The 13,002-nt window shown below is 41.6% G+C and overlaps 1 protein-coding gene across 11 annotated transcripts in view; it reads right to left on the bottom strand.

Annotated features, from left to right (window-relative positions):
- The window catches only part of sipa1l3 (signal-induced proliferation-associated 1 like 3), a 224,687-nt gene that overhangs the window by 39,625 nt on the left and 172,060 nt on the right, over window positions 1-13,002 (bottom strand). For all 11 annotated transcript variants that reach the window (XR_010969801.1, XM_068018906.1, XM_068018907.1 and 8 more), the window contains one exon: window positions 3,907-4,040. Coding sequence is in view for 10 of the 11 variants with exons in the window: in XM_068018906.1 (XP_067875007.1) it covers window positions 3,907-4,040 (134 nt within the window). In the remaining variant the exon portion in view is untranslated. The remainder of the gene's footprint in view (window positions 1-3,906; window positions 4,041-13,002) is intronic.

Genomic DNA, 13,002 nt, shown 5'->3' with positions numbered 1-13,002 from the left:
TCCTTTCTTAAATACGGGGACCAAAACTGTGCGCAGTACTCCAGGTGTGCCCTCATCAACACCCTGTACAGTTGTAACAAGACTTCCCTATTTCTAAACTCTAATCCCCTAGCAATAAAGGCCAAAATTCTATTTGCCTTCCTATATACTTGTTGCACCTGCATTCTAACCTTTTGTATTTCATGCACAAGAACACCCAGATCCCTCTGTACTGCAGTATTTTGTAGTCTTTCTCCATCTAAATAATTATCTACCTTTTTATTCTTCCTACCAAAGTGGATGACCTCACACTTTTCTACGTTGAACACCATCTGCCAAGTTTTTGCCCACTCACTTAACCTATCTATATCCCTTTGCAGATTCTGTGTGTTCTCATCACAACATGCCTTCCCACCTATTTTTGTACCATCAGCAAATTTGGATACACTACACTCTGTCCCTTCCTCTAAGTCATTAATATAGCTAGTAAATAGTTGAGGCTCTAGGACCGATCCTTGTGGCACCCCACTAGTTACGGCTTTCCAACCTGAAAAAGACCCATTGATCCCGACTCTCTGCCTTCTGTGTGTTAGCCAGTCCTCAATCCATGCCAACACATTACCCCCAATAACCTGAGCTCTTATTTTGTGCAATATCCTTTAATGTATCAAACGCCTTCTGAAAATCTAAATACACTACATCTACTGGTTCCCCTTTATCCACTCTGCTTGTTATATACTCAAATGACTAAAATTTGTCAAACATGATTTCCCTTTCATAAAACCATGTTGACTCTGTTTGATTGCATTATGTTTTTCCACATGTCCTGCTATTTCTTCCTTAATAATGGACTCTAGCATTTTCCCAATGACTGATGTTAAGCTAACTGATCTGTAGTTTCCTGTTTTCTGTCTCCCTCCTTTCTTGAATAGGGGTGTCACATTAGCAGTTTAGCAATCCGCTGGTACCCTACCGGAATCCAGTGAGTTTTGGTATAATTATGACCAATGCCTCCACTATCTCTGCAGCCACTTCTTTTAAAACCCTTGGATGCAGGCCATTAGGTCCTGGCGACTTGTCTGCCTTTAGTCCCATCAGTTTGTCCAGCACCTTTTCCCTTGTGATAGAGATTGCTACAAGTTCCTCCCTCCCATTTACACCTTGCTCATCTATTATTGTTGGGATGTTTATAGTGTCCTCCATCGTGAAGACCGATGCAAAATATTGGTTTAAATTATCTGCCATTTCCCTGTTATTAATTCCCCAGTCTCATCCTCTAAGAGTTCCACACTTACTTTAGCTACTCTCTTCTTTTTAATATACCCGAAGCTCTTACTGTTTGTTTTTTATATTTCTTGCCAATTTACTCTCAATCAATTTTCTCCCTTTTATTAGTTTTTTTAGTCATCCGCTGCTGGTTTCTAAAAAATTCCCAATCCTCTGGCCTACCACTCGTTTTCGCCGCATTGTATCCCTTTGTTTTGATTTGATACTCTCCTTAACTTCCTTTGTTATCCATGGGTGGTTCATAGTTCTCTTCAGATCCTTCCTTCTGACTGGAATAAACGTTTGCTGAATGTTATGAAATATTTGCTTAAAAGTCTGCCACTGCTCATTTACTGACTTCCCCTGTAGTCTATCTTCCCAGCCCGCTGTAGACAACTCTTTCTTCATACCTCTGTAATTGGGGTTATCTTATGAGGAAAGGTTGGACCTGTATTCACTTGAGTTTAACAGGAGATATTTCCCTTCTGAGACAGTCAAGAACCAGGGGACACAGTTTAAAAATAAGGGGTCTTCAATTTAAGATGGAGATAAGAAATTTTTTCTCCAAGGTCATTAGACTGTGGAATTCTCTTCCTCAGAGAGCAGTGGAGGCAGGGTCACAATACTTTTTAGGGCGAGTTAGACAGATTCTTGATTGACAATGGAATCAAAGAGTATGGGGGCAGACAGGAAAGTAGGGTTGAGGCCACCATCAGATCAGCCATGATCTTATCAAATGGCGGAGCAGGCTCGTGGGGCCAAATGGCCTACTCTGGTTCCGAATTCGTATGTTCCATTGATGTGGTGGCCCTTCTGTCACTCAGGCGGAGATCAATTTATGTCAGCAGAGTCAGGTGATAGGCCCATGCACCCCTCCTAGTTGAACAGCTACCAACATTCACAGTCTAGCATCCCACATCAAAAATGACATGGTACCCTAGGGCTGTGAACACCAAAAGAACAAGTAGGCCAGGGTGAATTAGTGCTTTCAAGGGGTGGAAGGGGGTTTTAATCTGAAGCAAAAGAACAGCCGCAATGTAATGAAACAATAAGTATGATTAGGACTGGCAATTCAGGGGTTAAGACGATTGCACGATAGGACTACTGCAGCTGGAGAGGGAGTTGAGAGCACTTCACCAGCTCCAGCCTCAGCAGCATAAGCAGCTTTCCCAGACACCACAACATGTGGGCCACACACAGCTCAGTCAGGATTAAATTTATATTAAAAAAAAATTAAATCCCGGTGTGTTTTTTTTTAGAAAGGAGCAAAACCTTCTTTACACACAAACGGATAAGATCCGATTTACCCGCAGCCAATAACATGAGTCATAAGAGGTCTTCTGCAAGCTCCAATGTTCTGCAGCCGTTACCAGTATAAACACAGCTGTCCCGGTCAGATGTTATTGTTTAATTAAAGCCTCAGAAGAGCTGTAATCCAATACAAAACAAATCCTTCCTCACATCTAACTAGTTTACAATGCTTGCTTCAAGTAAAAAGCGACAGGGTGAACAGGGAAGGGAGGTGGAAATGAAACAACTAAACACAACATTCTCTTGTGGTTGCTAATTCAAAAATGAGTATTGAAAGGGTTCCAGCAGAGTGCGATCTTTTCAGCAAAAGCTGCTGTTGACAGACTGGGCTAGCTGATCTCTGCAGTACCTCACAATTGCACTCATTACTCTATTTCAAAATGGCACCTATATCTTCCACACCACCCCCCCCACCCCCAATCCCACAAACAATCCTTTGAAAGGCTTTCTGGAATTTGTAATTTATTCGCACACCCTTTCTCCATCCTTAACTCACTCAAACAATTCCCTCATGTACTGGGATTATTGACCCACATACAGCCAATTCGTGCACCTTCTAATTGAAGTATACTATTCAACACCCTTTATGTAACGGCCATACAGACAGAGCTGTCAATATTGGACAAATCCTATGTATTGCCTTATGACAAAACAAATAAATTAAAAGTGCCACACTGTAGCAGTCATGGAGGGACATTCTTCTTTCCTCTCTCCACAGCCCACCTGGCTGGGTTTGCAAGTGATTCCCTTAAGCAGGAAAAAGCAAATGTTATAAAACAGGACACTATGGACATGGAGCAATTCCAGTCTCCTCAGAAGCAAAAGCCCTCTGTCCCAACTACAGCACCATGCACGACTCCTAGCATTCCAGGTTAAAAGCACACCCAGGCTTTGGCCAATATTTGCAGCTCTGCCTATATGGCCTTTGGTCAGTGTTAGATGATTGAGCTGAGATTACCAAATTCATCCCATATTGATCTTGTACAGAGAACAAATGGAGGAAAGAGTTATGCCACAAGTCTGATTTAAACCCAAATCCCGAAGGCAAAAGAACTAATGAGAAACTGATTCGCCTATACTGAATAGTTGGTCTGATTGATGTAAATGGGTTGATGTTATGCTACGTGATAGCAATAGTGAATCGTCAATACGTTGGTGCGAAATTCTTCTGGCAGTACTAAAGTAGCAGAGGGGTGCTACTGTCCCTGGAACTGTACCCTGCATGAGTCAGTGCCATTGAGGGAGGAAGGAGGTGAGAGAGAAATTAAAGAACAATTGCCTCCCCTGCCCACAACCAGAGACACGCAGTGGAGGAGTAAAAGGTCTGCAACATCAACAATAAATCATTACCATTCTTATTTCTCTCGATCGTGCTGTCCTGGCTAGTTAATCCTCCAGATGAAGAATCGCCACTTGACATCATGTCATCTCTGTTGTGATGCTCGTACGGGGGAAGTGGGCGCTGGCTTCCTCCTCCTCCATACCTGTCAATGAAATAAGCACAGGACAAGCATTAAAAATAGGTGCTGCAATGCTAATGTTCCAGGTTTTATCTTATACATAAATTTGGTGATTACAGCAATAATTTTGAATAGACTGCAGCCTAAGGTTGCCCCTCATTTTAAGAGCCCGGGTGTTCTGGTGAATCTAATGGAAGAAGTCCAGCATCACGTCTAGGCTCCTCTGTGCAAATACTGTCTGGGGAACTAGGGAAAGAGGGGAGAAAACAACAACAAAAATGGGAATGGACCAAAATATTAGAATGTCTTCAGTGTAGATATTTAAGGTTATTCCACTGCCGCTATATAGTGCTAGCTGTACAAAACAGTTTGGTCACTGCTCAGCAACAAAACTGGAAGAAATCTCAGTTTAACCAATAATGTCTGTAACCTTTAAAATCCTCTTAGCACAGGAGTCATTAAAACAGTTTAACTATGGTATCTTCATAGCTCTATTTTCTTCCCTTTATAACCATCCACCTTTGACCATGTCCGTCAAATGCCAGCAGAGATCACGGACGTGTGCTCTTAGGCAAACATTCTGACATTGAGTCTTTTACGATCACCAGATTCTTTTTTTTTCCCTCCAAGGATTAACTTTTACTTTAAATTGCCCCCACCTCAAATTTCTATTCCCAGTCTCTCCTGGTAATGCACTGACTACAATGATCTGATTCCAGCTATCTCAAAGCCATTCTGAACCTGGTGTTTGGTACCACACAGTAGCACAGGGATAACTCTCCCCTCATATGGGGAAGTGACATGTGTCTGTTTTGTACTTCATGTGTCTCAACTTGGCAGAATGGGAGTGTCTTATTACTTTATAAGATTGGTCTTTTTCTATAGGAATATCAGCAGTTTCAAAATAACAGTCTACATGCAAGATCAAATATCGATAAAGGGTCTCACTCACATCATGAACTGGTCTTTGCAGATGCAGATTTTGCGAATTTTCAGTTTTTTTAAAATTTCCAACCTTCACAGCTTGCTTTTTAAATCTCAAACACCAATCAAGGCAGGAGACAACTCTATAATTCTGTGCAAAGGCAAAACACTGCAGATGCTGGAAATCTCAAACAAACAGAAAATGCTGGAAACACTCAGCAGACCTGGCAGCATTTATGGAAAGAGAGATAGAGTCTCAGACTGGTCTGATGAGAGGCTGATGACCTGGAACATTAACTCTATTTCCAGCATTTTCTGTTCTTATTCCATAATGTTGCACCTTGTTTACAGCCAAGACAACTTTTGCTAATAACACAAATAGATTGGAGTTTAAGTCGTTAAACAAGACAAACAGGAAGGATTTTGTTTTTCTGGTTGTCTTTTCAATTTCTTGCATCACCTTGTCTGAAGACAAAGCACGTGACTTTTTTGTAATACTCTGAATATTGTACATGCAGGGACACAATTCATGACAATCTTCATTAGCAAGCAGGACCTCAAAGGCAGTAATCTCCAGATTACTCCCAAGGCCACCTGCGAGTGAGTATAGAAATAGGAAAATACACTAGATGAATGTGTGGCTACAGAGATGGTGCAGGAGGGAGGGCTTCAGATTTCTGGGGCATTGGGACCAGTTTTGGGGAAGGTGGGATCTGTACAAGCCGGACAGTCTGCACCTAAACTGGACTGGGACAAACATCCTTGCGGGAAGGTTATCCAGTGCTGTTGGGAATGGTTTAAACTAACTTGGCATGGGGATGGGAATCTCAGCGCAGTCTTAGATAGGACAATTTCAGTGCAGGGAACAGGAGGCAGAAAATTAGTGAGTGACTCAAAGACAAAAGAAGCAAAGGCTAAAGAGTGTGCAGCACAGGGATGTGGCAATGTTAAAGGGTATTTATTTAAATACAATGAGTATAGTAAATAAAGCCAATGAGCTGAGGGCACAGATAAGACACGTGGCAACACGATATCGCTGCTATAACAGAAACTTGGCTTAAGGAGGGGCAAGAATGGCAACTCAACATGCCTGGATATAGAGTTTTCAGGCGGGATAGAGAGGGAGATAAAAAAGGAGGGGGAGTAGCATTATTAGTTAAGGAATCAATAACAGCTTTAAGGAGGGATGATATGCTAAATGAATCATCAAATGAGGCCATTTGGGTGGAGCTCAGAAGTAAAAAAAGGGGCAGTCACACTACAAGGAGTGTACCATAGACCCCCAAATAGTGAGAGGGAGGTAGAAGAACAAATATGTAGGCAAATCTATGAATGCAACAACTATAGGGAAATTCAAGGGGATTTCAACTACCCCAATATCAACTGGGATGCAAACAGCGTGAAGGGCACAGAGGACACAAAATTCTTGAACTGCATTCAAGAGAACTTTTTTAGCCAGCACATAACAAGCCCAACAAGAGGGGGCACAATTCTAGATTTAGTCTTCAATAACAAAACTGGGCAAGTGGAGGAAGTAACAGTGGGTGACCATTTTGGAGATAGCGACCATAATACAGTATGTTTTAGCATAACCATGGAAAAGGACAAAGATAAAACAGCAGTAAGAGTTCGAAATTGGGGGAAGGCAAATTTTAAGAAGCTGAGAGGTGACCTAGCAAAAGTGGACTGGATACAGCTACTTGAAGGAAAATCAGTGGCAGGCATTCAAAAGCAAGATACTACAGGCACAGTGTAGGCAAGTCCCCACAAAGATAAAGGGTGGTACTGCCACAGCTAGAGCCCCCTGGTTATCTAGAAGCTTACAGGGTAAGTTAAAGCAGAAAAAGAAAGCTTATGACGATCACAAAAATCTTAATACTTTAGAAAGCCTAAGAGGAATATAGAAAGTGTAGGAGTGAAGTAAAAAAGGAAATTAGAAAAGTAATGAGAGGACATGAAAAAATATTGGGCAGCACAGTGGCGCAGTGGTTAGCACTGCAGCCTCACAGCTCCAACGACCCGGGTTCAGTTCTGCGTACTTCCTGTGCGGAGTTTGCAAGTTCTCCCCGTGACTGTGTGGGTTTCGGCCGCGCGCTCCGGTTTCCTCCCACAGCCAAAGACTTGCAGGTTGATAGGTAAATTGGCCATTATAAATTGCCTCTAGTGTAGGTAGGTGGTAGGAGAATGGTGGGGATGTGGTAGAGAATATGGGATTAATGTAGGATTAGTATAAGTGGGTTGTTGGTCGGCACAGACTCGGTGGGCCGAAGGGCCTGTTTCAGTGCTGTATCGCTAAAATAAATAAAATAAATAAAATAAATAAAAATCAAGGAAAAGCCAAAGATGTTTTATCAGTACATTAAGAGCAAGAGGATAGCCAAGGAAAAGGGTAGGGCCTATCAAAGATGTACAAGGGAACTTGCGCGTGAATGCAGAAGACGTGGGCAGGGTTCTTAATGAGTTTTTTGTCTGTCTTCACAAAGGACAGGGTTGATGTAGACATTGTAGTTAAAGAGGAGGAGTGTGAAATATTAGATACGATAAGGATAATGAGAGAGGAAGTACTAGAGGGTCTGACATCCCTGAATGTGGATAAATTGCCAGGGCCGGATGGATTGCATCGCAGGTTGTTAAAGGAAGCCAGGAAGGAAATAGCGGATGCTCTGAGGATCATCTTCAAATCCTCACTAGATACAGAAAAGGTACCAGACGATTGGAGGTCTGTGAACGCTGTACCATTGTTTAAAAAGGGTGCCAAGGATAGGCCAAATAATTATAGGCCCGTCAGTCTGACCTCGGTGGTGGGTAAATTGTTAGAATCTATTCTGAAGGATAGGATAAACTGCCACTTAGAAAGGCACGGATTAATTAGGGATATTCAGTATGAATTTGTTAAGAGAAGGTCATGTCTTACTAACTTATTTGATTTGTTTGCGGAAGTAACAAGGAGGATTGATGAGGGTAGTGCAGTGGATGTGGTCTACATGGATTTTAGTAAGGCATTTGACAAGGTCCCACATGGCAGACTGGTCAGTAAAATGAAAGCCCATAGGATACAGGGGAATGTGGCAAGTTGGATCCAGAAGAGGCTCAGGGACAGAAAACAAACGGTAGGAATCGACGGATGTTTTTGTGAATGAAAAGCTGTTTCCAGTGGCGTTCCACAGTGCTCAGTGTTGGGTCCCTTACTGTTTGTGGTATATATTAATGATTTGGACTTAAATGTGGGAGGTATGATTGGGAAGTTTGCTGATGACACAAAAATTGGCTGTGTAGTTGACAGTGAAGAGGATAGCCATAGATGCCAGAAAGATATCAATGGTTTAGTTGAGTGGGAAGAAAAGTGGCAAATGGAATTCAATCCAGAAAAGTATGAGGTAATACATTTGGGGAAGGCAAATAAAAGGGAGGGAATATATAAACAGGAGGATATTGAGAGGGGTAGAAATGAGAGACCTTGGAGTTCATGTCCACAGGTCTCTGAAGGTGGCAGGACAAGTAGACAGAATGGTGAAGACGGCATATGAAATGCTTTCCTTTATTGACCAAGGTATAGAATTCAAAAGCAAGGATGTAATGCTGGAACTGTATAAAACACTGGTTAGGTCACAGCTGGAATACTGTGTACAGTTCTGGTCACCATATTACAGAAAGGACATAATTGCTCTGGAGACAGTACAGAGGAGATTTACAAGAATGTTGCCAGGGCTCGAAAGTTGCAGCTATGAGGAAAGATTGGATAGGCTAGGGCTGTTTTCCTTCGAACAGAGGAGGATAAGGAGTGACTTAATAGAGCTGTACAAAATTATGAGGGGCCTAGATAGAGTAGACAGGAAGAACCTGTTTCCTTTAGCGGAGAGGTCAATTACCAGAGGGCACAGATTTAAGGTGACTAGTAGAAGGATTACAGGGGACATGAGGAAAAGCTTTTTCACCCAGAGGGTGGTGGGTGTCTGGAATTCACTGCCAGGAACGGTGGTGGTGGCAAAAGCCCTCAATTTTTTTTAAAAAGGTACTTGGACATGCACCTGAAGTGCTGTAACCGGCAAGGCTATAGAACAGGTGCCGGAGAGTGGGATTAGATTGGGCGGCTAGTTTTTTCTCGGCCGGCACGGACACATCAGGCGGAATGGCCTCCTTCTGTGCTGTAATTTTTCTATGGTTTTACATGGGACAGCTTTTTCTTTACAGAAATGATTTAACAAGAAAACTGCAACCTTGCATTTCGAGAGTCTGTTCAGAGAACACAAGACGAAGGGCTGTGCATCAGCATTTAATGTAGGACTAGGTCACTTTTTTGGGCAATTTCTCAATAGGTTGAAGGATGGGAAGTTTTGGTGAATGGAACATTTTTCCCAGAGGCTGCATCAAGTAATTCCAGGTCAGTTATAGTGGCAGACAGGCACATGGAAAACCTCACACCTCCCAATATAAGGCTACCTTGCAACATTGTCTACCTCACAAGGTCACCTCCCACTGCACCAACTATCTTCTCAGCCTTTCCAGCAGGGATCAACTTATGTTGCTATACTAGCATGGCTTGAAAATAAGATACATTAAAAGCAGCGCCACCACACGTGTTAGTCAGATTACATGAATGCCCGACAAGATGCATCATACAGCGCAAGGAGGCTTCTACCTAACAGGCTGAACTCATGCCAGGAGGTATAGGACAGCTTTAACATGCGTTTAACCAATACACAGAGTTATTCCTAACAAGTTGCAAGATGTATATTCTGGGGAATCCTGCAGAACAGTTTGAGATTCCAAAAGTGTTCTAGCATATTCCATTACATGCTGACATTCATTTGCGCACTGCTGCTCCATGATTAGATTAACGAATTGGCTAGTCTCGATAGATGAGGTGCACAACTAAATTAGTCAAACGGCTGCCAAAGTCTAAAATACTTAAAACTAGTGGCTGCAGGGTTGAAGCCAGCATTTTTATTCATCTCTATCAGGATGTGTGAAATTACATCCAGAAATGGACAGAACCAAAGCGGTTCGAGATTTTTAAGGAAAATAAAACTGTAAACACTAGGATCACCAAACATGTGGCCAGACACTCGCAGCTCATTAGAATACAGTTTAATGTTGTACAATGCTGCACCCAAACCTAGGACCAATAAATAAACAGGCAGACCCAAGCGTATAAAGGGGTCACGCCATGTCAAATCCAGTGTGCAGCAAGTACCCTGTTTACCCCAACCTCCTAAAGAATAACCTCAGCCTGCAACAAATAACACCCAAATGTATAGACCGGTCATAAAATGTGAAAAATTCATTGTCAAGGAGTTGATTGATAGTGCAATTCCAGTTGTGCACCCTTACAGGCATGAATATCACTATTTCACACCAGACGGGTTTGGTTTCTTCATTCATAACCTAAAAAGCAAAAATTCCCTGAAATTGTTAGTTTAAAATCTGCAGCCACCCACTAACATATTTTAGATTTCAGCTCAGATGCCTAATTGGATCCTTCTCATTCTTGGTATTGCTATATAGTTAGGTAAACAAAAACAAATCTGAGTTTGTCACGCAATAAAGCGTCAGAAATTCTTTTGTAACTTGAAAAACCAGTTTGGTGTTTGAGGATTTGTAACTTATAATGGCTGGTTGTAAGCTGCCATAGCACTGAACAACATGCAAAAGCTTCAAGACTCAATTAATGAACAACTCTCATTTAACCTTTCTAAAGAGAAGCAACTGGCAGAAGGTTTCCATGGTGCTTCTAAATGCGAATAGTAGACTTGAAATATAATCAAATGAATGATTCAGCTGTCTGAAATGTAAATTTGACATGTCGATTATATCATCACATCACTGGCATGTAAAGTCAAAGTTCTACCCTGTGCGTTTCATAATTACAGATGTGAAGACAGGCCTGTTCATATCTGAAGAGAAGGAAGGGAGAGTTAATAATTCAAGCGCAGGCTGTGTCAGAAGTGACAAAGGGGGGGTCCAAACTTCAAACGTTAGCCTATCTTTACTCTTTTCAGGAGTTGATGGACATTATAGCATTTTCTATTACTTCAGATTTCCAATTTTTGTAATTTTGTTCACAATGTAATACCATACAAATGTTGCCAGTGCCTACAGTTGCAGCATTAGACAGGCTCAGTTGCTAGCACGCTCGCCTGAGTCAGAAGGTTGTGGGTTCAAGTCCCACTCCAGAGACTTGAGCACAAAAATCTAGTCTGACACTTGCAGTAATGAGTGCTCCATTGTTAGAGATGCTGCCTTTCCGATGATAGATTAAACCCGGGCCTCGTCTGTCATCTCAGGTGGATGCAAAAGATTCCACTGCACAATTATGAGTCTTCTCCCCGATGTTCAGGCCAATATTCATCCTTCAACCAATATTAAAACACTGATCTAGTCATTATCTCATTGTTGTCTGTGGCACTTACAGTGCCCATTTCCTACACGACAACAACGACTGCACTTTAAAAGTACGTCATTGGCTATAAAACACTTCAGCAGCTTTGACTACCACAGGACAACCCACAGAAATGCACGTTGTCTTCTACTCTAACAGGAGCTGACAAATGATGGAATCTTCTCCTACCGGAGTTTTTAAATAAGGACGAAGGTCAGGAACTCTGTACAGGGAGCTCAAAACTCATGCCCTCCTGTTGCACAGTACAATGGGTACTCCAGTGTGGTGCTCACTCAGTTCCATACGATTTTTACACCTGCTTTTCCATTTCCAAAATCAGAGCAGGAGGCAACATAAAGATAGCATGAAATTCAAAGTATTGGGCATCAACTGATAAAGGCCCCCTTCTCCAGCACAGCCACCAACTCAACTGAAAACACAAACACATCTTTAAGGCTGGCGTCTCAAATTTTTAAGAAAGTCTCAGTTATCAATTTTCCAAAAGATGAGAAAGAGAAAAATCAAAAAATACATGGAGTACCCCAACTGAGATAATGCTATCCGGTGTAGAATCCCTACATGTACATTAGTGTTTCCTCTAGATTGTCTCATTGTAAATTGTCAAAACTCAAATCTACTCCAGTGATCTGAAGTTTTACTGAAAAAATGGTGTACAATTTCTTAAATCTGTGCTTGCTTCTTCCCTAAGGTTTTATTTTGGACAAAATAGTACGGGCTATTTTAATTTTTGTGCACTCTTCTAGGCACAAGTGATCAAATGTAAAAGGTCAATGCCGTTTGTTCTTGTAGGAATGTGCTACTTAGCAGCTTTGCAAATACTGGGTTATGATGAAGGGAACAGTATCTCAAGAGAAACGTTAACCAAGATTCAAGTTACAGTAGAACATGCACAACCCCTGTATACATTAAACTCAGCAGCTGACCCCAATTGTTGCAGGACCATTAATGTTAAAATCTGTTTAGTAGATGACTGCACATGCAAAATTTTAAGTTGGTGCTGGCAATACAAATTCTGACTAGTAGTTAAAATGTCGGCTAATGTACTTTATGATCGGGACTGCTAGTGTTCACCACCTCACACTTTGTATATAATTTCAGCTGTACTATCATAAACACTGTTTAGAATACACTTAGTGAAAGAGAGATTGTGTGGCACTGCACCAAACATTACCCTGGCAACCACTAAATTCACACTTTGAAAGCCAGCGCTGTAATGACTGAAAGCCTGCCAAATTTGAACAATGCCACATCACCTGCAGTGCAACAGTTATACATCCTATAACTTCTAATTTCTTTTGTTGAATTTTAACAGTAATTTTCATTTATCTTGAAAAGGACAAGTTTTATATATTAACTGTTTACACCCATGGTACCAACGTTTGATATTCTCTCGATAATGGTCTACTGGTAGGTTGACCAGACTTCTTTACAGATTCCTCACTCCATTTGTCCATTATTCATTCGGTGTTGTGTGATAGATATTACAGCCACTTGATGTGCATTTCCACGATTCAGGTATGATCTAAATCAAGTGTCTTAACAAATCCTTAGCTCCAGTCTTTCTCCAGATAGGAGAATCAGCTAACTGCTGTTGTTGTGTTATTACTTACTCTGCTTGTGTGAGATCAATCCTGTACTAACAAGATTTACAATGTCTTCTTT

The sequence above is a fragment of the Heterodontus francisci genome, chromosome 40 (assembly GCF_036365525.1).
Source record: "Heterodontus francisci isolate sHetFra1 chromosome 40, sHetFra1.hap1, whole genome shotgun sequence".
In the NCBI taxonomy this organism is placed as follows: Eukaryota; Metazoa; Chordata; class Chondrichthyes; order Heterodontiformes; family Heterodontidae; genus Heterodontus; species Heterodontus francisci.
The sequence above is the reverse complement of the archived record's forward strand: the minus strand, read 5'-3'. Positions and strand labels throughout refer to the sequence as shown.